Genomic DNA, 25914 nt, shown 5'->3' with positions numbered 1-25914 from the left:
GGAAAATGTTAAGGAAGCGTTTGTTTGAATATTAATGATTTTTTTTCGACGAAGAGATGGATTTTGAGTATAAACAGAAAACTAATACTGAAAGAGCCAAAGTAGAAGACTTATTTGATTATGAGGGGTGTAAAGTTGGACGTGGTACATATGGCCACGTGTATAAAGGGAAAAGAAAGAATAGGTAATATAATTTACCGGTTCAGTGGCTGTAGGTAGTCATAAAATAATTTTGTTTTTTTAATTGATGCGATTTTTTAAGCACTTTTTAGCGCCATTCAGTTTATTAAATAATAGCTGGACTTTAAATGAATGCAAATCATTATTATCATTGATGATTCAGATGAGATTTTTAGGCACCATGCACTGTTTAGTTTAATATGGAGTAGACATTCCTACATTTATATGGATATCAGCAAGCACTGTGAGCTTAACCATACTTGTACTGTCTGTGTGAGACTTAGTAGTGAGCACCGTGAAGCGGTGTGAGCTCAATGGTTACTACTAGTCCGAATTTCCTCTGACTCTGCAACCCTCCTCTTTTATTTGGATATTGATATGGCGGGTTGGGAAACCTGAAAGTCATTAGAAGTGTGTGAAGGGCAATACTCCGCAGTACCTCTGAATCTCCAACTTTTTGTATGGCACATCGTACTGACCCCAACCTGACATATCAATATCCAAATAAAAAAGAGGAGGGTTGCAGGATCAGAGGAAATTCGGACTAGGTTATTACATGTACTAATTTTCCTTAATGTTCTCCAATATACTAACGAAAAAAAGTAATGTCCCAGGAGTAATAAAGAGTGACTGTCCTTAGAGAGAAAATTCACCATTTCCTTTAATCAGACAAATAAAAATATATAGGTTAAGATTACGTTTCACTAAAAATAACTTTTTTCTGATAATTTTTTAATCTTATCTATTTTTTTACTTATTGAAAGAATTAATGTACGCTGTTCCACTGTTGCTGTTGTCAAGAACCTGACCTGCCTCAGAAAAAATATAACTCCAATTGTAATATCCAAATCGAAGCATTGCTTTTATAAGATAGAAAAGGCAATAATTTTCTTTTTGAAATTTTCAGCTGTCAGTAGCATCTGAATTTTGTTTCCGTCACATGATTGTGTAAAATATACCCACTATCTGTAATATTTCTGGTATCTACACAAATTAATCTAGTTGACCCCCTTAAACTGAAATGGATGTTGCTAGAGATGCCCTTAAGGCTTAAAGTTTGTAAAATTTGGTGAAGTGCTACAAAGTCTTCAACCATTTTCAAAGCCAGGGGAACAGGGGGACTGGTGGCTAGGATCTTTAAAAAAAGAAAAATGTTCTAAATTTTAGAAAAAACATTTTTTTACCCCTTCATTAAAAAAAAAACAACATTTCCCCCATTATATTGCAAAACAGATTTTCAGATTTTCAAAATTGATTTCGCTTGCTGCCTTTATTATTCTTACGAGTCTTGCACAAACAGTACAAGTATGGTACATGTACAGCTCATAGTTGTTAATTGATATAGGCAATGCACACTCCATATCAAAACCCCTAATAGCCACAAAAAGGGGGTTAGAAGAGAATTTTTTTGGGCAAGTGCAGTGTTTTTATTTATATTTCAACAAGAAGCGAAATCAATATTTTTATTTAAAAATCTGCGTTGTTAAATAATGGGGGAAATTAAGTATCGTTTACAAATTTTTTTTTCAAGATGAGAATTTTGAACAAATATTTTTTTTCCAAAAAAAAAATACCTGCCCTGCCACCCCCCAACTGCTCCCCCTCATGCTTTCAAAATGGTTGATGACTTACGATGTAGTACCACTACAACTTTCATGTACTTTACCATTTTTTACCCTTATGGGCATCTGTAGATTTAGTGGGTCTGATTAATTTGTACATATACATGTACCTGAAATATTGCAAATCTTGACAGATGGCATTATGTCAGATTAATTAAAAGAAATGCCTCTGAGAACAAACACCATGACTACCTAAATTAATGTATACATTTGTAAGAGCACATTATCATTAGTCATTACAGTACCTGGACCGATCCGTGCAACAAAAATTGTGAGCTATCATCGATCACCGATCAGTTTCCGGTCAGGTCAGTCATCGATCCTTCAAACCAGTCCCTTAACTGGTGACCACATCACATGAACACAGAGCGGTCAACGTATTTTACAGATTTTTTTTGTTTTCTTTGTCAATTGTACACATATTTACAAAATGTTATAGATTTGAACATCAATTTATACTTTTATTTTACATTTCTTTTATATAAAACAGATCTTACGTCATTTTAGATACATGTAACAATACTCCGATCAGATCGGTCACCGGTCAGCGATCAATCAGTCAAATTGTTGCGCGGATCGGTTCAAGGACTGTAGCCAATGAACACAGGTTTGAATACATGAAAAAATGTAAATAGCCATCAGAAGGGTCCAGAAATTTTGACAGCCCATGCTGGACATTTTATCAAACTTCAGCTGATGTTTTTGTCAGTCTTTTTACATGCTCAGATCGAAAAAAAAACTTGGTATGTAGTTATTTTAAGATAAATATTGGAAAGTGTGTTATTTCATCATATACTCTGTCTTTTACAAATTATCAGAGCGAGTGAACGAGTTTGGTTTCGACCACGCGTGGATGTACTAACATGTAAACAAAATATATCTCTTGGACTTTTTCATCACATAGTCAAACAGCTGAAAACTTCCGAGTGATGAGAAAAATGTTGATTATTTATTAAAGAAAAACGCGAACAGATTTTTTCTATTGATTTAAATGGTCTGTTGACTTCTGTGTTAAAACAATTCAATTGACAAATAAATAATTACCAACTACATGTACGACTGATTTGAAGTTTCAGTTCCATGTGCTTTCGTACATTTTTGACCATTTCCGGATCCATGATCCATCATCATGATAAGGAATCCGTAAAAAGTGAAATAACAGGATGAAGAACAAGGCATGTATTTTCCATATGAACTAAACAGGGTAGGAAACTCACTCAAATTGTAGCCAGTCCTGAATACAATTTTTCAATATATTTACTATATGGCTATATAAATTTTTGCTAAAATTAGCCAGCCCTGCCAAAAAATGGCCAGTCTTGGACTGACGGGCAGGCTACTATTTCTAACTCTGAAACTAAAGTTGTTAAATTGACTGTTGAGGATGTTAAATTTCCTTTTAGTGCTGATGGCAGAGAGTATGCTTTAAAACAGATAGAAGGAACTGGTATATCCATGTCAGCTTGTAGAGAAATTGCTGTATGTATATTTATTTTATACCTGTGTATACGTTTTTGCGAAGGCATTTAAACTATCAAATTTAGGTTGACTTCAAAATTTTTCCTTTCCAGATTTGTCTGCTAAATGGTTTCACATCATTCATTTATAATGCCACACCTACCGCTGTGTATTTATGTAACTGTTCTGATAAGAATCATGCAAAATCTGAAAAATGTGATACACCCCAAAAAAGGCTACATATTTTTATTTTTGTTGTTTTAATAGTTGTTTTATTTGTCTATACTATGAAATATGTAATTATTCATTCAAATCTGCCTGCTCTTAGGAGATAATCAACATTGAAAATGCAATAGATTTTATTGAATTTGGGTGTCCTTCACAGAGTTACCCCCCTTAATTTTGAAATCTACAGTGCATTCTATATAATTTTTATCTCCTAAGAAAATGGGCTGTATGAAAAACTGAATGTTAATTTCTGTTTACTATGGCAATTCAAACAAAATATTAAAAATAAAAATATGTAGGCTTTTTACCCATGAATCACATTTTACATGATTCTTAGCTGGAGTGCTACTTATAAAGTGAGAAATTTTAATTCCTCTCTCATGAATCTCATTATTTTCATACTTTACTTTCTACATGTACAATATTTGTACTATTTCAATATTCATTTGATATTTATGTCAAAGAGTAATCAAGGGAACCAAGGTTATAGCGGTAATCAAAAGAATGTAATCCAGGGACAAAGACCAGACATGGAAAACAGACATACACAACAAAGAACATAGAATAACTAAAATCATACATACAAAGTAACAAAAGCAAATGAGCAACTCGGACTCCACTAAAAACTGGGAGCATGGACCAGGTGCATCGGTAGGGTAAGCATCATCTGCTTTTCTAGAAACACCTGCTGAGTTGCTCATAAAAAAGTCAAGTCCGGGTTAGACGAAAGAGGAAAGGAAAACTACGACAAGGTATAGATTTGTTAACTCTATTGTATCAATTTTGTTGTATTTACAGTTGCTTAGAGAACTCAAACATCCAAATGTAATAAGTTTACAGAAAGTTTTCCTCTCACATACAGACAGAAAAGTATGGTTACTCTTTGATTATGCTGAGCATGATCTATGGGTAGGTATTATATTTTTATGATACTATTTTCTTAGGATTTATCGACTTACAAAGACGACCAATCATACTGAACGGATAATGAGGTAATTTAAATGTAAAACATTTTCAATGAATCAGGCAATCTTTGTATACAATGGAAAAAAGAAAAAGCCCTGGCTCCACAAAAGTTAAAAAATACTTAAATCTGAGACATTGTAAACTTCCATGGTAACTCATATCAAAGTATTCCAACTTGATGATGTCATAAGTAGTTAAGAATTTTCTCAGACTTAAGTAATTTTTCAAGTTTTGTTTGCACTACGGCCAGATAAGGTCAAATGTAACAAATGTGCTAGTGTATGATTAAATTCAAAACAATAAATACCTTTATAGGTTTGTATTTAAGTTGATGAATTCCAAGAAAATAGTTTTCAATATAAAAGATTCTAATCAGAAACAAACTTTTAAGCTGATGTACAAACATTCTTTTTGTGATATTTATTATAAGCTTTCCTTTCATGTTGTGTTATGACCTTTTAAACATTTTGACATTTTGACTTGTGATTTCAATGTTTCCATCTACACACTGAATTTGATGTGTGATTTCAATGTTTCCATCTACACACTGAATTTGGCATGTGAAATCAATGTTTCCATCTACACACTGAATAGAACATGTGATTTTAATGTTTCTATCTTCCTACTGAATTTGACATGTGATTTTAATGTCTCTATCTTCCCACTGACTTTGACATGTGATTTTAATGTCTCTATCTTCCCACTGACTTTGACATGTGATTTTAATGTTTGTATCTTCCCACTGAATTTGACATGTCATGTCAATGTTTCTATCTTCACACTGAATTTTGACATGCCATTTAAATTTGTTGATCTTCTCAATTCTTTTTCTCTGTCACTCAAAATTAATACCATATTGCATATTAGTTGAACATACCTGTAATAAGTGCAAAATTGAAATATTAAAATTGGAACAAATGTTATTATTTTATTTTATCCTTCTACAGCATATAATAAAGTTCCATAGATCTGCTAAAGCTAACAAGAAACAGATTGACGTCCCTAAAAATATGGTGAAATCTTTACTTTATCAGATATTGGACGGAATACACTACCTCCATGCTAACTGGGTATTACACAGAGATCTGGTAAGTCAAATACTGTTACACACCCTCGTTTTATAATGCCCCAGCTCTTAGGAATTTGGGGGTATTTAGTTTTATCTCTGTCTGTACTTACTTAAAGTAAATCTGTCTTAAATTAAATAAATCTTTGCAATACTTTATCAGAATTTGAATTTTAGTATTGTTCACAGTGTTTGCTGCTTTATATCATCTTAAAGAAAAAAATTTCAGTCATGATCTTGATAAGTAATGAGTCCATTCCTATGCATCTTGGGAAGGAGACTGGTCTGACACACGGTATGACTTACCCAAGGCATAAAAATATTAGAACTTTGAAGTCAACTGCTTTAATTGTAGGAATTAAGCAATCGCCTATGACAAAGAAGGAGGCTTTAATGATAGGTTGAAATTTCTCATAACTTAATTAAAATCATTTGGAGTGTTAAAAAAAATTAATGATTTTCTTTCAGAAACCTGCCAATATACTCGTAATGGGAGAAGGAGAAGAAAGGGGGAGAGTAAAAATTGGTAAGCACTTTAGTCGATAAGATATATATAATCTACAACGATAATGAGTTGATTATGGAATTTCTCACATCATGTGAAATAAATTTTATACTTTTTGATCGCAAGGCTTGCCTAGCTATTCAAACTATAAAATTTATTTCACGAGATGTGAGAAATTCATAAACAACAAGCTTTGAGTGTAGATTCTGTTTCACTAATGCCCTAAAAACGTATAAAATACCCAAAAATGAAAAGCGCTTGAAACATCATGATTCTGATTCGTAGGAAACATGTTGATGTCACACAAACGCAAACATTCCAAACAAAAAAAAAAACAGACGATTTCAAAGGTTTTTTCATTTCAGATCTTCCCAAGTCACTTCGTAATTCTTATTTAAGGTAAGAAAACACCAAAACTGTCTCATTTTACTGAAATATAACTACAGTGACAATAAAGGCGATTCAAGATGGAGTCCAAGACAATTGATTTCTAAGCCAATCGAACTCTTGAGAACAAAAAAAGTCACCAGTGATGAGACCATTTTTTTTCACACCGGTCAAGCGGTATGAAAATTGAAGCAAAATTAGAGAAAGTTAGTCCACCATTTGTTACAGTTTCAAAATGAAAATCTACTGGTTTTATTTTTTAAGACCAGCGCCACTAAAGTTAAAAAAATACTTAAGTATGAGAAAATTCTGAATTTCCATGGTAACTTCAATCATAATCTTGACATTGATGACGTCACTAACAGTTGAGAATTTTCTCTGACTTAAGTAATTTCTCAAGTGTTGTGGCAGCGGGATCTGGTATGAGGTTTTTGAAATATTTAAAATTGGTGAGTTATTACATGTACTGGTGTTTAGAAGAGTATTATGGAGTTTCAACCTCTTATGACAGAAGGTTGTACATACACAAATTTATATCATCAACCTTTGCTCTAGAATTTTCGAAATTTTCTGCTTTCCAAAGGAAAATTTGTCTTCACCATGTAGTTATTAAGCAAAATATTACTCCTTGCACAAAATACACCTTCACAGTATGTAGCATTGCAAATTAAAATAACTTTGAACTTATTGATACTTTAACTTCATTTTTCAGCTGACATGGGTTTTGCCAGACTATTTAACTCTCCTTTAAAGCCTTTAGCCGACTTAGATCCAGTGGTTGTGACATTCTGGTACAGAGCTCCTGAGCTGTTACTTGGTGCTAGGCATTATACTAAAGCTATAGGTAAATTGCTGGGACTTAAAAATGACGGTTGTCTGTCCATCTGTGCTTCACACCTTTGTAAGTGCTCTCATACCTACATTTCTCAACTGCTTTAAATAAAATTTATACAAAAGGTTACCACCATGAATCTCTTTGAAAAAACAATGGTCAGCTAAAATGTTATCTTCTATAAAAATCAATATTTTTAGAAGGGACATTGGTGATTGTTTTTTTATAAGAAACGTGTTGTGTCTAATTAAGCCCTTTCTTTTTTAAAGTTAAACAAGGCTTCAGTTGCAGTAAGTAAATTTCAGTTTTAGTGAAAAATTCACTTTTTCATGTTTGAAATACTGAAAATAATAAAGAAATTATTGCATGATGTAGTATTGGTATTTGGCATTTTAAATGAAAATTGTATTTTTAAAAGAAAATATTCTACCTCAGAGAAGAGTTTTAAGGAGGTAGACCTAGGGTAAGGAACATAATTCTTGAAATCAGTGATATGCTTATATCAATTTTATTATTCAATTTCACCAAAGCCTATTAAGCTTTCATTTGAAACAGAATGAAATCAGTCCAAGTTATTTTGATGCTTAGTTGAGATTGATGTAAAATGCTGAATAAAACATTTCAATGACTTGTAAGAGTTGTGTCCCTTATCCTAGGTCTACCTCCTTAAAAGCTAACCACAGAACTGTTGAAAAACTTTGTCGGTCACAATTTTTCTTGGTTTCGTGGTTCTGTAGACTGTTAATTCAAACTCCAAAGGCAATGTTAAATTTCAATTAAAAACTTTAAAGGTATAAGGAAATATGCAAATTCAAGAATCTGTGAAATAACAATAATCTGACAAACCATAGAAATTAGTATCCATAGTAAACGACATGAGCAAGATATGTCATGTATGTTAGAATATACACATTAATATTCTTTTCTATTGGATGGTTACGTCATACTATAATTACTTCTGATTTGATATTGTCTTGAGCATTTTGACTCCCATTTCAGATATATGGGCCATAGGATGTATATTTGCTGAATTATTAACATATGAACCAATATTTCATTGTCGACAAGAAGATATTAAAACAAGTAATCCATATCACCATGATCAACTTGATCGAATATTTAATGTTATGGGATTTCCTCAAGGTAAGTGTTAGAATGTTTAACATATTGGGATTTCCTGAAGGTAAGTGTTAGAATGTTTAACATATTGGGATTTCCTGAAGGTAAGTGTTAGAATGTTTAACTTATTGGGATTTCCTCAAGGTAAGTGTTAGGATGTTTAACATATTGGGATTTCGACAAGGTAAGTGTTTTATAATGGGATTTTTCTTAGGTAAATGATAAAATATTTAACATAATGGGATTTTCATGGCTAAAAAATAGCAATTGTTAAATAGTGCTAAAATAAATTCCAGTTTTCATGCAAAAATAGCAAAAGTCAGTACACTGCAAAAATTAATTTGTTTACAGAAATGTATACTTCATAAAATTCATGCAAGACTTTTTGTATAATTGTTGCTAGATTATTATACTGTGTTTTGGCATATTTTTCTATTTTCAGGACATTTGATGAAATTTCCATTTCAATCCAAACACAGTATCATTTGCATTACTTTTCTCTTTACAGATAAAGATTGGGAAGATATACGTAAGATGCCTGAACATGGTACATTAACTAAAGATTTTAAGCGCTCTAAGTAAGTGGAATTAGTATTTAAAAATATGTATTGTACACTGGTCATGACATCACAGACTTCAAACAATTCATAAGTGTATTTGATTTGAAGTATATTGAAAATATTACATTTTGAAACATCATCAATCTAAAGTCATTGTACAGTATTTATTAGGTACTTAAAACCATAAAAGTCAGAATTTTGAATCCTGTTTATAAAGGAAAATATTGTTATACCCCAACTTTTGAGTGTGGGATTTATTGTGATAGCGGTGTCTATCCATCTGCACTACCTTCCATTGTGCAGAGGGGGACCGATCTCTTATAGGTTACTCTTCCTGCACCACTGAATGGAATATGATGGAAGTTTCACAGAATCTTCACTACATATTCTCATTGTGCACCTCCTATTTAAGATTGTGTTCCAAATGAATTTTGAGGTCAAAAGTTGTATTTTATAAAATGAGGGAGTGGGCATATCAAGTTACTGAGTGTTACTCACAATTTATCTAGTTATGAAATTATGTTTATTTCAGTTATGTTAACTGTAATTTAGTAAAGTATATGGAGAAACACAAGGTGAAACCTGACAGTAAACAGTTCCATTTGGTAAGTACATCTCTAAATGAATAATACGCTCCAAAGGGAGCTTATATTGTTGTACTATCAACTGGGTTCACTATACTTATGGCCAGAAAAAACATCAATATCCCGTTTGTGCATGTAATATCAGGAACTTAAAAACATGGCAGCTTCATTCTCGTATACTTGGTAAATGCAATTGAGAACCACTCCAGTCTAGTTAACATTAGCTAGATTTGATGATTTAATACAAATTGAATCGTAGCGTTTTCCACGATAGGGATGGTCAAAACATAACACCCAAATGTTTACAAAAAAGACGGGATCAGCTTATAAATACCAGACAATTCAACTTAGAGACATTTTAGACCATGAAAACCACAGTTCCTTACCAAAGCCAGACATTTTGGCCCTTACATATTTCAGACCATGACTATAAGAGAATGCATAAGGACAATAAAAACTGTATATCATGACACATTTTACCATTTTGAAAGTAAATAATAACAGGACTGACAAAAATTAAACGTAGATGTTTCTTCAGCAGTGTTAAAGGTTTCACCTTCCTCATATTACTAACAACTGGTAGTACCCATTTGCAGGATGTGTGCATATCTGTTGGCAATTTTGTTCACAATTATTAGGAAGTGTTTGAAAAAATCTCTGGCTCGCCTGGGGTTAACTTAGTTACCTTCATTTCTGATTGTGTAGTATGACTATTTTATTTTCATTTTTGTTACTACTTTCAATGAGTGGGGGGTATATTGGAATTGACTTGTATGTCTATCTTTCATTCCGTCATTTCGAATTTAATTGAAGTTATTTTAACTCCCAGTGGAAGGAATAATTTCAAATTTGTTGCTATGTTTAGATTGTGCATATATTGTTAGAAATTTTGGTTGGTGTGCAATATTATCTTCCTGTTTCGAAGGGCTTTACCACTTTTGTTCCAGTTGTTGGGTGTATAACTAGGACCACAACGTGTGTAATTTCATATTGAAGGTAGATATACATGATCAAAGGCATCTTAAAACCTCAAGCTTGTGAAACCAAATTATTCAAAATTTAAGATTTGAAAGAATTTTTATGAACCATTAAGATCAATTGTCCACTTTAGTAAAAAGTAAAAATAGTCAACAGCAATGACACCTTGATAAATAGCAGCATTATGACTTCATATGTGATGACAAATTTAATGCTTACAGATGCATTATGACTTCATATCTGATGACAAATTTAATGCTTACAGATGCATTATGACTTCATATCTGATGACAAATTTAATGCTTACAGATGCATTATGACTTCATATGTGATGACAAATTTAATGCTTACAGATGCATTATGACTTCATATGTGATGACAAATTTAATGCTTACAGATGCATTATGACTTCATTTTTTATGACAAGTTTAATTCTTACACTGTTTGTAAAATATACTCCAAGTTTTTACAAAATCATGAAATATTTTTCAGTTACAAAAGTTGTTGACCATGGACCCTACTAAACGGATAACATCAGAACAGGCCATGAAGGATGCATACTTCACAGAGGATCCACTGCCTTCACAAGAGTTTGTATAAATTAGAATAAAAAGACTACAATGTAGTTAAACCAGAAAATGATATCAGCTGATCTTGGCTGAATAATCTCTTGTCTTGGCAGTTCTTTGTAGTTTAATCCTGTATTAATCAAACACTTTGTCGACCTTGTTGGTCTCAGGGTAACATGCTTCCCAAGCTCCACACAGAGGTAGATCTTCATTTCGATGAGAATTAATCCTCTTGAAAATGTTCATTTGCAGAAATGCTTACCAGTTAAACATGTTAAAGTACCATTTAAATGGTTTTTTTATAAGATAAAGTACCATTTTATTGATTATCTTTAAGGGTGTCTTCCTGCAATCCTAAGTAAAATTCTTTATAAATAAATGTATTCTTTATATGATGAATTTTCAGTGTATTTGAGGGAAAGAACATTCCATATCCTAAGAGAGATTTCCTGACAGATGATGAAGATGATAAAGCTGATACTGGTGCTAGCAAGGTATTTGAAATTTGTATTGGCATAAAATTATGTTAATTTCCAATGGTGTTTAACACGTGTAAACATCATTCATTCAGTGGGAAAATGTATGCCTATTGTTGTTATTTTTTAAATTTAAAAATAGCATAATACTGACCTTGTGAAAGTTTTTTAAGGAGTGACTTATATATTTTTTTCTGTCTGTGAGGAAATAACCTCAATTATGTGGTGCACACTAATTAACCTGCTTATCAGGTTATTTTCAAGTGTGCACCTTGGGCATTGAGGGTTATTTCAAATAGACCAAAAATATATAACAATTATTTCTTATAATTTAATATTAGTATCAAAATTTAAGGACTAAATAAGCAAAAATGGTTGATGATGTTACAGTCACATTACAAAATTTGGTCTATGATATGATGGACAATATTTTTTATCCAATCAGAAAGGGTGTTTCATCTGAAATTAAATTATAAGGAACTATCATTAGCAGTGGATAAATTCATGTAGTAATTTGTAGAAGGACTGAAATTTGTCAAAATCATATTAATCAAATGTAGGTTCAAGACTTAAACTGTCTAATTAAGTTGAGGGGATGTGTTGAGGTTAATTTACATGAGAGTGTTTGGGAAGAGTAAAAAGGTAATCAATGGAATCAAGATTCTAGCGGAAATCAAGAGAATGTAATCCAGGGACAAAGACCGGACATGGAAAACAGACAGACAAACACAACGAAGAACACGAAATAACCAACGTAATACATATATAAGTAACAAAAGTAGATGAGCAACTCAGACTCCACTAAAAACTGGGAGCATAGACCAGGTGCACTGGTAGGGTAGGCGTCCTCATCTTTTGTAGAAAACAAGGAGACCATGATTAGAATGAGGAACTGGATATTCATGAGACTAGACCAAGAAAGCATTCATATTACCATAAAATACACAAACTAAAACTATACACATAGAACTAAAAACTAAAAAAGAGACTCCACTAAAACCTGGGAGTATAAGAGTCAAACAGTTGAACAAAAAAGATCAAAATTGAAAGTGTATCACCTATACAAATTGAATCATTACTTTAGTTAAAAAAATGGAATTTTAGAATGAATGCATAATATAGCGTATGTTGAAATATCATGTTTTTAGCATTTGCTAAAGAGTAGGTAAACATATTTCCAATATAATTATTTTGTTCTATTAGGCAGGAGGTGCTGATCAGTCATCAGGGCACAACCAGCCCCCAGCAAAGAGAGTCAGAGTTATGCCCCCTTCTACGGTCAGTAATTCTCTGGTTTCGAGTGATTATCAGGTAAATCCACATTACAACATTCTATCTGTTGTTCTGTGTATTTATTGTAATTAATCATGAATGTGGAATGCCTTTCTGATCTCTCTTAATATGCTGTTACTTCTCTGTTGACAAAGATATGTGAGCATACATGTAAATGTTCTTGTAGTGGAATCAGAACTCCTCAGCCTTTCTCATTACACGAAAGAAAAACTGGAGGTACTAGGCGGAAGAATCTAACCGGAATTTGACTGATGCGATTCTAAAATTATAATTAAACTGGTTGAATTTTTTTCTTAGCTCCTCGCTTCCCACCAAAATTCTTAAAAGAGTTTTTTGTTCTTTATCTCTAGTGATATCTAACTAAATTTTTTGGATAGAACTACTTTGATTGGTATATGACTACAATATCGGCAAATTTTTCAAGAAGAAATTTGCCTCTCTGTATCTGAGGTTATTTTTAAGTGTAGTGGAAATGGCAAAGTAGCTCTAATTGCTTGTAGTGCACTGAACAAAATTTCTTTTTGTTCATTTCTGTGAGGAAAAAGCCTTAAAAATAAATTTTTTTGGTTCTCAGTAAGGTCCACCCTTATGTTTTTTTATGGTGCATTATTACCAATTTTCAACACCATTGAATATGGTATAAACAACAAAGCACCCCCCCCCCCCCCTTATCACTTTTTGAGGGCAATAAAATGGTAAAAAAAAATGCCTCTCTTTGTTTTTTATTTTATGTAAAATAACCAGAGAACCAGGATGTCAACTATGCATGTCCAGATTAAATGTATAGAGTATTTATTTTTAAGGATTGACATTCAAATTCTGACTTCCCATTCTTGTTTCCAAACTTGATTTCTAGATACAGAAAGTTGAACTGTTACAAGTATATTCATGTATAATTACATATCTTTGTTTACAAAGATGAAATGCCTTTGTTTCTCTAAACAATTCATAGTCTTGTTCTGAGCCTGCTGTTTATCTAATTGGTACAGAGTTTAGCTCAATTATAATTTTTTTCAATGATAAGGAAGCTTCAATAATACTTTTAAAATTGCTGCAAAAGGTGTTTTGTAGTAAAAGTGTCTAATTCATACACAGGCAAAATTATTTCACATGATTTTCACACAAATTTCACATGGTTCCACCTGAACTGAGCAAATAAATGTTGTGTCAGAGTTCTCGTGAAATTCGTGTGAATCAAGCCTTCATGTGAAATTCACGTGAGTTGACCACATGCAATTCATGTTAAGTGAATTTCATGTGAAAGTCATGTCAATTTCATGTGAAGTTGCTAATAATTGTACTAGTATGTTGGTCTTTCTTTGATTTGAAGTTCTTCAGCATGGACATGTGATGCTATGAAATCACATGCATGTCTCTTTCTTAGTTTGTTCTTATCACTTATTCATGCCTTGAGTATGCTTGCAGAATGCAGGCTTTTATCTAGAAACAATTTTATCAACCCATGTTATGCATTAACATCTAACTAGTGTATATTCAAACTTAAGTTATCTCTACACATGCAGAAATGTAAAACATATGGAAACATATGCTTGGGAATCAATTTGGTAAATGTGCTTTTGAAAATACATGCAATCATGTGTTTTTGAAAAATCATATGAAAATCATATTCTCGTTGTCATTCGATTGTGAAATCTTATAAAAATATCAAATTACCAGATGATTTTTATTTACTTGTTTTTAATTAATTAATTCATTAGTCAGGAACATATGTTTCTCATGGTGGTCCTAAACATATGTTTTTCTGTTTTTTCAAAACATATGAAAAAAATGTTGTAATTTTTCCTCTTTATTGGAAGAGAAAAATACCTATTTGCAGTATTTATCAAAGGCATTACGTTTCTTCTCCTGACTGTTGAAAATAAACAATTTCAACAGATACAAAAAGTAAACAATGCCACTTCTAAATATTTCCCATATGAACTGTTTTACCGATTTATACATGTATGTATGACTAACATGAAAATTTGAAAACCATAAACAAAACACAAGCAAAATATCTTCACACAAAATTCATGTTAAATGTGTTCATATAAATTTTGTATTGAATTCATGTGATTTTCACATGAATTTCAGACAAAGCTTACTTCATGTATTACATACAGTTCATGAACCACTTTGTACAACTATTTTGTGAGTTTTGAAGGCTCATTCTTCATTAATTAGAGCGAAATTTACTGAATTTTTTAATCTATAATTAATTTCATCACTTAGTCTTCATAGATTAATGTGCTTTATATTTCATATTGTTTTGTTGTGTGTCTTAAAAAAATATTCGTTATTGTCACTGTGCAAGTTGTTGTGGGCTTATTCATTTTTAAAAAAATGATATTTGGAACAAATTAAAATGGCATTTGGAACAAAAGTAAAAAAATGATAATAATGTTTGTGTATGCATGATTCTTAAAAAAGAAGATTTTTTTTATTAAAATGTTGTCCTTCATTAGACTAGATAAATCTGCCCTCAGTCTGTTCAACTTTATCATTAAATGATTGAATAGTTGTGCAGATTGGTTCATGCTGTATCTGAAAATATTGTTTGAGCTCTCAAGGTAAAGAAAGATCATTTCTATTATTTTGTTGTCTGTATGATTTTTGTGTTATTGATGTTGTATATTATTCTTAATTTATCAGTGTTTGAATATAGTTTTAAGTCCATAAAAAAATATGTTGTTTGTTGTTGGGGTTTAACGTCCGAGCAAAAAAAAAAAAAAAAAAAGTAACACTTATTTTTTATACCTGTAAATAACCATTTAATTTTTATGGGGTTTAGTGTTGTTGGTCACTGTACATGTAAGTACTGGTATGTCCTACAAAAGGATTACCAAACTTTTTCGGGAAAGTGAATCCAGAAAAACCCAGGGGTGATATTTCTTCAGTACTATATTGCAAAATATAAAATCCAGGACCAAACCATTATCATGTGACCCCTATAAAAAGCAAATGGTTTCTCCCTTAGTAAATTTTTTTTTTTTTTTTTTTTTTTTTCAATGTGTACCAATATCAGTGTTCTGATGAAATGTTTTGTGGGAGGTCTCTCAGAGTTCAATTTAGGGTCACATTTAAGTGACTCTAAGGATATATACTTCTCAACTATTCAAGGAAGGTTCCAAAAATCATAGTAAAAAAATAAAAAGATGTCAATCACTAGCAGAATCATATTGAAGAAAAAAAAAAAAAAAAAAAAATGCAATTCAATAAATCTACAACAATGATCCTTCCAATTTGCAAGGTGAAAGTTGCTGTCTTGTGACCCTTAACCTTATTCTATTGATTTCTATTACAACTTACACATGTACAAGAAATATTGTCATTTAGATGTAGTTAAATTTAGTTTGTGTGGCCCTTAATGTTGTGTGTTTATCCTGGTGTGCTATTAGTTATTACATGTACATGCATATTTTGGTTTAATTTGTTATTAAACAAATAATTTCTATAAATAAAGGACTAAATTGCAATGTGCATGATATGTAACAGGTACACATGGTGTATATGTGTAGTATGTAGGATTAGTTATGAGTGGCCTATATCGATATCTATTCTTTATGCTTGCTAATAACAAACAATTAACCTTGCAGGTTTTTCAGGTATGCCTACAATTGTATAACAACCATTCACACTGTGGGACTGACCATTTAACTTTTGACCTTTTCCATCACATTTCTTAATCATGGGGTTTTCATTTTTGCAGTTCTTTTTTTTTTCAGGTGTTATATTTTCTTTTTCACTACTAACACACCTTTTTCATTTCATCAAGGAGTTGAAGGGGGGTCCAGTGGTTGGAAAATGCTCTTTATTTCATTCATTTTGGGGTAAAAATTGAACAATAGGATGGAACTCTGGGCCCCTCTCTGGATCCAGCAATAATATATCGCGATTCAAAGTTTAGTGAAAAATATTTACAAAAACTGTAGTGTTTTGACCTGGGATAATAAGTCTATTGCTGATATCATCAGTAAATATAGCAGAAAATTAACAAAACAACAGGTTAACTTTGTTATAACAGCACTACCATTCCCTTCTCTGTACTTATGGTTTACTTTGATTTTTTAATAAAATATAATTTGCTAAATAATATATAATTGCAAAAAATTTTTCTTTCAACCTGATCCTTTTCTTTGTTGCCCATTCCTTATGTTCTGCAATGAATACACTTCTAGAGCAAAAGTATAATGGTATGCTTCTGTGGAGTCCAGTTCTTGGAAAAATTACCATTTGGTTGAGAAAAGTTTCATAATGCATTCATAGACCAAGAAACTGTGAGTAATTGACTCACATTCATAAAAAACTAGATTAATTTGGATACTTAAATTTACTAAGTTAAATGATCAGTCTACCTACTCAACATAAAACCGTTTATTGTGGCTCATCCTTAATGCATTTGAATTGGTTCTTCATCACATACAAATACTTTTGTATGTTTGGAAATTGGTCAAAAACTTTGAAATTTTCTCATTATGAGGAAATAAACAAGTAAAATGTATATGTAAACTGGGTCAATAATTGCTAAATATTTCAGTTAATATTTGTCAATTGTTTGAATTATCATTGTGTTCAGCTTATTCTCTGATCATTCCAAATTTAGCATATCTCACCCCTCTTGCGGCATCTTGCCTTTGGAAGCCCAGATTGTGTAGATTTTGAATGATCTAGAATTTCACACTATGCTTTTCACATGTTTTGATAAGCTTTTAGTGTATTTTAGTACTTAAGTAATCATTTTACAGCGAGTGAAAAAGTTAACCTCAGGGGTTAAAGTTGGTCTTTTCTAGGTTTAATTACCAATGAAATGCCTAGTTAACTGGACAATATAAAAAGGAGATTTCTGTTATCATGTAGGTACAGTGAAATTTGTCTAAACTGAACCCCCTTTTGGACTTTAGAATTGGTTTGGTTTAGACAGTTTTCTGGATTTCCAAGGTTAATAATACATTTAAACTGATAGAAAGGGACTTTTAAAAGTGTCTGGTTTAGACAGGTTTCACTGTATTTGATCTGTGTCTGGTAGAAAGTTTAAATCAAATGTCCAGTTAACCTCCTTAGGCAGTTCATCAGGATTTTTTGTTAATTCTATGAAATGCTGAATGGTTCAGTGTTTCCATTTCATATAATCTAACTAGGTGTTTTGGCAACAGCCTCTAATTACAGGACTACCTTTATAGTATTCCAATACACAGGTGAGAAATTACTATGGTGCTTTATACTGATTGATTTTCCCTGAAGTTAACTATTTTACTGGCTGTAAAATACTTTGTCCTACAAATTTTCTCACATTGTTTCAGTTTTACTTCCAGTTCACTTGCTTTTGTTAATTTTTTTTTTATAAAATGTGATGAAGAGCTGACAAAAAATCATCTGTATGTGCATTCTACAAGCACAATATAAAACCCATATCTTCATTTTCTGAGTTTAGCAATCTACCATTATCAATTTGATTTCTGAATCACATATTTACAATAAAATTTTATAAATGTATTTTGATAAAATTTAATAAAAATGTTTCAGATTGAGTTTATGCAAAAACATTTTTTACATATAATTTACTTTTTTGTTGATTTTTAAGAACTTGTCAGTTAATCTGTGCACTTCATTTAATTTATACCTCATATGTGTAGTAGAAATATTAAATGAAACCCTCACCTGCAAGTGTAAAGTAGTGTAGCAAGCACAGCATCTTTTGAGACTAATGAGCATGTTTCACTAATTCCTTAGCTATGGTTTGAATGACCAGTTAAAGTTACAGGTTGAGTATTGATAGTTGATTGAGTTGTCTACCTTTTCGAAACCAAAAAGTTTGAAAAAAAATATTGAGATAATCACGTCAAGATGTTTTGTCATTTATCATTTTGGTTCAAAATTCATATTAAGATTTCTGATAGTTAACTACAGTGATATTATATATAATAACTTTTTTGCTATTTTTGTAGCAATCTCTATGATGTAAAAGAAAAATCTTGTACACTTTTTGCTTTTTTAATTCACTCCTTTGTGGAATATAGTAAAATAGAAAGATTTTCTTATTTTTGTAGTTAAAAAAAATTTAATTTTATTCATCTAAGGCTTGTTAGTACAGTATATATATATATATTTGTGATTGATCAGATTTGGTACTGCACAAATAATAGATTATGTCCCTTGAATTTGCTGAAAGATAATCAGCTTTTAAATTGACCTGTACACTACAGACATTAATTAATTGCACCTTAATATAAACATTACATTTAGGCTTGGTTTAGTTATCAGTATATATATTCTTCCTTAACCAGTAGCCCAGTATGAACAGAGCTGACCAACTAGATGGAGGAATACCCCTTCTGGAACTGGGAAATGTTAAAACATTAAAAAAAGAAGGAAAATCAATGTTTGCCCTAAGATTTACAGATAGCATCCTGGTAGTCCCTGAATTCCAATGTAGCATCTTGCATCTAAAAATTATTGCACAACACCACATTTGTTTTGGACCCTATGGGAATTTTTTTTTCAGATAGCATCCTGGTAAAAAATATAGCATCAGGGCAACGTGATGCTATTTGGCCCTGGGGAGATCACTGAAAATGATGGTATTGACAAAAATGAAAACAATTCAGTATACTGTTGTTTAGTTTGTTTAGTCTGGCAAAACTGATACAGTGGTGAATTACACTCTGATTCTCTTTTGGTCACTTGAGAGGAGACAATTGGGTCAATACAGCTGTCGTTCTAAATTTATATGTTTTGTCCTACTTCTCCAGACTGGTATCTCTAAAGCAGAACTCTGAATCAGCTAATAGCTTATTAAAAGATTTTAAAAAATGTGGACTCCACTAAAACTGTAAGAATAATTTAGGTCTTTCTTAACCCCATCACCAGAGAAAAGTAAATTTATTAACTAGCAGTTCACTGTAAAGGAGCTCATTTAAAATGTATCCTTGCACAATTTGAAAAAAAAGAGGCAAATAAGCTGATTTTCAGAATTCTCAAAAAGCATTTTTGTAAGAATTGTTATTTCTTACATTTGTGATTTCATGATGGAAGCAAAAGTTAGTGGATTTTTATTTAATGAAAATAAGTACTCTGTACATTACAAATGTGTCGTTTATGAAAAAATAACCATAAATATGTAAAATGCTTGTATTGGTCATTCAAGCTTGCACTGTGGTACATTTGAATGTGTCTGTAGCTTAGCTTTCTCTATATGTATTTTTTTAACGTTTATTTAAGGCACAGAACTGGTATCCATATAAAAGCCAAGTAAGTCTTAAAACTCCCCATAACTTTACACACCATTTTTATTCTGTTGGGTTTCTTCAGTTTCACATCTAACTTTTGTTAGCAATTATTTTATATTTTGTAGGTTCTTTTGTTTACTGTTTAGTTTTGTTTTTAAAGTTTTGCCTTCATTGCGAAAGATCTATATAGACATATGTGCCAGAAAATAAATAAAGTTTTAAATACTTTGAGTCAATTTTTGAAAATGGAAAGTTTATTTGAAATTTTAGTCTTAATTAAATTTATTAGAAACTTTTTCATACTTAGGAAAATATTTCATCAATTGTGATAAAAAAATTCATATGTAGCTTGAATTTTCTTTAGAATTAGCCTGTAGATGAATTTTTGTTAGAAAAAAATCACTTTTACTGCAAATTTTACTTCTCCAACTTTCAAAAGAAAAGTAAACAGTTTTTGATAACAACTAGAGCTAATCATTCTTCCACACTATTTGAAATCTGCATGCACTTCATTATGGATTGGATACCAGAATATCATAATGTCCTTTTCCCACTATTAGGCCCCTTTCTAGGACATTTTTAAGCTTTAACCTGCATGTCAATCTTTAATTTCAGCAAGGTACAGGTGCCCATAAGGGATTTGCTAATTGGTGCAGGTTTTACATCTATTTCCCTAAATATTGAAGCTTATTTTTGTAATGAAAATAAAAATATAATTTTTAATTATACATAATAAAGCTTTGCAGCTTTAAATTAAATAAAATTATGCAGTTTGAAAATTTTACACTATCAAATTCCACTTTTAAGCCAGAAAAATAATCACTTCCTTTTGCTTAGTGAATTTGAATTATTGTTACCAGTAATTGTAAAAATGACCCTTTACTCAACCTTAAACAAAATTGTGGTTTATTTAGTGAATTTCATACCTCTTCTTTATATACATGCATGTTTCTTTGCAGGTTTTTAGGTAAGGTGCTATATAATGGGAAAAATAATCTGAAATTGACTGTTTTTTTAAATTTTTTTTACAGCACATGCACAATGTCCAAGCACAACAGGCATTACAGTTTACATCAAGCAATATCTCTCAGACCTCAACCTCCTCAACTTACACCAATAGATTCTAATTGGATGACACTGCTAAAGTTAAATCTGATTGGATATTACAGACTATCAGGAATAGATTTGGATTGGTCGATATTCATAAACTTGAATTTAATTGGTCATTATGTTTGAAGGTTACACCTCATAATACTTGATGCTGATTCATTTACATGACCTTGAATTTCATCGGACAATATAGACTTCAACTTACACTATTATTTTACTCGTCTAGTTCTGATAATTCCTGAGCATCATTTTTTACCTCTTCATTTTTAAAACAGGTCATGATGTTCATAAGGCTATATTTTTGAATTTCATCAGTTGTTTTCTAAATGACAGACATTGCTGCATATAAAATGGAAGATGATATCATCAACAACAGGATCTTACTGATAAGGATTCATAATGTGGACATTGCCATAATTGTTCAAAGATGCTTGGTATAAGAAAATTTTGAAACATTTAGCTCATTTAACAAATACAGTGTATTACAAAGCAGCTGTTTCAGTTGTGAGACACCTTTTTTTTCAATATGTACCTGGGATCAATTTAATAACATGTAATACATGTATTATGTCTGTTTAAGTCTGGTAAATTTATCCATTTGAAATCTTAAGCTAAATCATACAATGACTGTAAATGCTTGATTTTTATTTTCTTTTACATGAATTAGGTTTCCAACTTTAATTTGTCTGTTAAAGCATGTTCTCTCGATCTTTAGATATTTTCAGGTTTTGGTCATCATGATGTTTTAAATTTTGCAGGTTTAAGAAAGTGGGCATTTAGATGGTTCTGTGTTTATTATAAGCTGAAGACTGATATGTTTAGTTTGTATGTAATTCTGTATATTTAGTATGACAAAGCTGATAGACGCAATGTAGAAATACCTCAGGATATGACTCCATCAATTGTAATCATTCCTACTCATCAAAATTGGGCAAATTCTAAGGAAGTAGATCTAAGGTAAGGGTAACTCTTACAAATTATTTGAACGTTTGTATTCAGTATTTTTAATCAATCTCATGTAAGTATCAAAGTAACTTGGATTGATTTCATTCTGTTTCAAATGAAAGCTTGATAAGCTTTGGTGATATTGACTATAATACAAACATATCAGTGATTTTCAAGATTTTTGTCCCTTACCATAGGTCTACCTCCTTAAACTCATTTTTATGTCAAGCCTTTTTATCTAGGAGGCTATATGAATTCTCTTAAGCCACTAAGAAACTATTTTCTGGTCTTGTCCAAATCTTTATATTAAGGATTTTATTTTAAGGCCAAATTAAAAAAGGTTGTGTGTGTATGTTTTTTTTTTTTTTGGTGGTCATTTTTCGACAAGCACTACTCAAGTCAGAATGATTCTACCAATAGACTAAGTCAAAAAATGTAAAATAAAAAAAATCCCTATCTACGTACCCTACCTTTTTTAAGGTGTACTAGGAAACACAGACATTTTTTATTGTGCCAAACTGCTTTGCATATTCAAACAACCTATTTTTTTCAGCATCCTTTAGTCACAATGTGTATCGGATTTGAATGGTTTCATTGTATTGAGTAACAAATGTTACACAAAATGTGCTGTAGTTTGTCTTTTGCTAAAGATAACAAGGTGCAATATGTGCTGTAGTTTATCTTGTTCTAAAGATAACAAGGTGCAAAATGTGCTGTAGTTTATCTTGTACTAAAGATTTATCAAGGTGCAACTTTATTTCATTTTATACTGTCTAATTTTTATAAAAAGTTGGTTTGTTTTTGTTTCATAACATTTTTGCCTCCAAATTGTTTTTCTTCCTGTTCAATCCCACATTTCAAGCCTAGGCTTTTTTTTTTTAATAGAAAATGTGTCTAAGAATTGAATGCATAACTCTTTCCCACAATAGGTCATTTAAATTCCATCATTTTCTTAATATTGTCTGCTCATCATGTGAGGGTTTAAGTTTCTCTTGACTCAATACTGTAATTTGCAAGTAGGTTTACATTTTGGATGATCTTTGCTATTATTATAACAGTCTCCGTATTTCTCACTTTTGAGACAAAGATATTAATCTTTTTAGCCATGTGATAATTACTTTGAGACAAGAATGTTCCTTTTAGCCAATGTGATATTTTCCTCATCTCATCAATGGGTAAGATAAGACATGCAGATTTGTGACATTACAACTTAACTTGTTTATGAGGTCAAATTTGGCAAGAAGTGTTTTCTGGATTTGCCTCCTAATGATACAACTAGTTTTAATGAGGAAAAAAATCTAACTCTTCAAGAGCTTCTAGACTAGGTAATTTCAGACACTATTGGGTAATATTTCAGTGTCATCTAACTCAGCAGATCCTCATTAGAGAAATTGAAATCTTACCCGAGATTTCTCTTTCTTGCACTCTCAGCAGTGTTAGATGCCTTATATCTTAACTGGTCAGAATATCAGAATACATTCATTTAACAGTGGTACAGGTAATACTGTGGAAAAAACAAATTGTTTGTTGGGCACCAATTTTTTGGGTTCCCATGGTTGAATCATAAACCATGAATTTAAATTTGATACAAAATGAAAAATTTTCACTGAAATTTGAAGCAGCCAGTCCACCAATTTAGAACTCAAAAAAACTAAATTCTGACATTCTTTGAGTTGATACCCACTGATATAAATACAAGTATACCTTCACAGTAATTTAGCAAACAAATAAAAACTATTCTACAATGACATGACGATTCTTTAATGATCAGCCTCACAATACATCCAGGGACAGATCAAGACACTTAGAAAATGAAGGATACCAGCCGGGGATCCTCAGAAAGAAAAGGTGGTGCTAAGACATTATTGACAATTTTGTTGTGAATTTTAATTACACATGAAAATGACTAAGTTTCCATTTAAATGGAAGGGGCTAACCCTAGCACCTCCCCACTGGACTTGCCACTGACATGTTTTTTTTTATCTTTTACTGGTTTTTGTGTGTTATTTCCTGAAAGATGTGTGTTATAAATGATAATTAATTCCATTTTAATTATATGTAATTTGACTGTTGTTAGTTTGTGAATTGAAATGTGATGCTATTGTGTATTATATGTGTAATGCAGTTATTGTGAACTCATGTGTAATATTTTCCCACAGGAAAGCAAAAATAAAAAATAAGAAAAGATGCAATTTTAGTTTGATTAATGGAATTATTGGGTACTTCGTAGAGTTATTGTTAATTTCAAGCCGCCATTTGGACCTTTCATACAGAGCCATAAGAAAAACTGTTTGACTTAGAGGTGTGGTGCTGAATTCAATTTTGAAAGAATGTTTATAAATGTATGGCACTGTTGTCCACAGACATTTCGTTTCTGGGCAATAATAGATCTCAATAAAATTCTTCCACTGGGTGCAGTATCATGTGGAAGGATGGGTTTGATAGAGTAATTAAGGGTACCAAGATTCTAGAGGAAATCAAAAGAAAGTAATCCAGGGACAAAGACCAGACATGGAAAACAGACAAACACAACAAAGAACATAAAGTAACTGATTTTAGGCCTTGTGATTTGAAACATTTTTCTGTTTTTCAGTCTGGATCTCTTTGAAATTGAACCACAAGTTGGCATCCTCCAAAACAAAAACTGGAATTTGTTTAGTTGATTAATTTTTTGGGGGAGGGATGCTTTGAATCATCTTAGAATAACGGAAAGGAAAATGGTGTTTTCCTGATGTCCAGATCTAGAACAGACACGTAACTTTCAAGAGCCAAAGTTTATGGATGTCTATGTAATTTTACCAAAAACTTTAAAATTCCATGAAATACACCACTGAAGCTGATAATTTAAGTGCAACTTCTTAGAAACTTCTGTGAACTATCATGAAACTTTGAAGGCAGTGCAGTGGAAAAAGTGCATGCAGATATTGAGATGATAATTTGATGTGCTACTGTATCTTGATGGCTTCCAGATCAGGAAAACAGTAATATTCCACTCCATGCTAATCTACTTACTATCCAAGAAATTTGATAAATAAAAAAAAACATTGAGTCTTATCATTACTCATTGCATTACACATCGTCACTGAAACAAAACGAAAGAGTGAGGTTTACTGGTACAAAAAAAAACACCCCAAAAATTAAAAAAAGATGCCTCCTAGTACCATTCCAAACACACTTAGAAAACTTAGATATAAAAATAATAAGTGGAGACAATTAAAATATGTTGACATGAGACATCCTTGCAAGATTAAAAGTATACCTAAGCTGTGTCCCTGGTCTATGCTCCCAGCTTTTAGTGGATTCCATTTATTTTTGTTTTCTTTCTTTGTATTATTTTGTTTGTTTGTTTTTTTTTTTTCATTTTCTTTGTTTGTATGTCTATTTTCCCTGTCTAGTCTTTGTCCTTGGAGTATATTCTCAGTATCTTGTGTGAAATAAAATTAATATCAAATTTAATCTGGAAATATTTTATAATAGTTAAATGTTTTCCATGGCTATTATATTATTTCCATACTCAACCTTATGATGATTTAAAAAATAAAAATACCTAAAAGGGTTTTCTTCAGAGGTACATGTACTACAAAAAAGGTGAGGCTTGGTTTTTTGAGGGGTAAAGAGATCACAGTGTTAGGTGTTAACAATTCGGAAAGTTTTTTATGTGACATGTTATCCAGGATGATTATAGATATTATATAGTATCCATGATGTTTGTAGGTATGAATTTTCACCGAGGATGTTTTCAGGTATTAATAAATATATATCGTGTATGTTATTTCATGGAATGTAAGTTATACATACAGTTTTCCATCC

General features: G+C 31.5%; 1 protein-coding gene across 6 annotated transcripts; it reads left to right on the top strand.

The window, feature by feature from the left end:
• Nucleotides 1-24296, top strand: LOC148613659 (cyclin-dependent kinase 8-like). 6 transcript variants are annotated; one of them, XM_088587125.1, is made up of 14 exons: nucleotides 1-184; nucleotides 3206-3281; nucleotides 4287-4397; nucleotides 5402-5542; nucleotides 5989-6046; nucleotides 7125-7256; nucleotides 8244-8387; nucleotides 8872-8941; nucleotides 9456-9528; nucleotides 10978-11075; nucleotides 11461-11548; nucleotides 12734-12841; nucleotides 20042-20071; nucleotides 21081-24296. In XM_088587125.1, the coding sequence occupies exons 1-14, from the start codon at nucleotides 57-59 to the stop codon at nucleotides 21174-21176; spliced, it is 1353 nt and encodes a 450-aa protein (XP_088443251.1). In that variant the 5' UTR covers nucleotides 1-56; the 3' UTR covers nucleotides 21177-24296. The 6 variants fall into 6 exon arrangements, with proteins under 6 accessions (XP_088443251.1, XP_088443250.1, XP_088443248.1 ...); XM_088587124.1 differs by having other exon boundaries at nucleotides 7125-7313; nucleotides 12734-12808; XM_088587122.1 differs by having other exon boundaries at nucleotides 7125-7313.
• Nucleotides 24297-25914: the final 1618 nt, after the last annotated feature.

Source organism: Perna viridis, chromosome 6 (genome assembly GCF_037379345.1).
Source record: "Perna viridis isolate PV_CMFRI_1.1 ecotype Kerala chromosome 6, ASM3737934v1, whole genome shotgun sequence".
In the NCBI taxonomy this organism is placed as follows: Eukaryota; Metazoa; Mollusca; class Bivalvia; order Mytilida; family Mytilidae; genus Perna; species Perna viridis.
Note: the sequence above shows the minus strand (reverse complement) of the source record. Positions and strands in the feature narration are given on the sequence as shown.

What these genes read in the sequence shown, in the direction of transcription:
- LOC148613659 (XM_088587122.1), top strand. Translation starts at nt 57, where the DNA reads ATGGATTTTGAGTATAAACAGAAAACTAATACTGAAAGAGCCAAAGTA. An exon ending in AAAGGGAAAAGAAAGAATAG is followed by an intron (nt 185 to 3,205) that starts GTAATATAATTT and finishes ATTTCCTTTTAG; the next exon opens with TGCTGATGGCAGAGAGTATG. An exon ending in CATCTGTGCTTCACACCTTT is followed by an intron (nt 7,314 to 8,243) that starts GTAAGTGCTCTC and finishes CTCCCATTTCAG; the next exon opens with ATATATGGGCCATAGGATGT.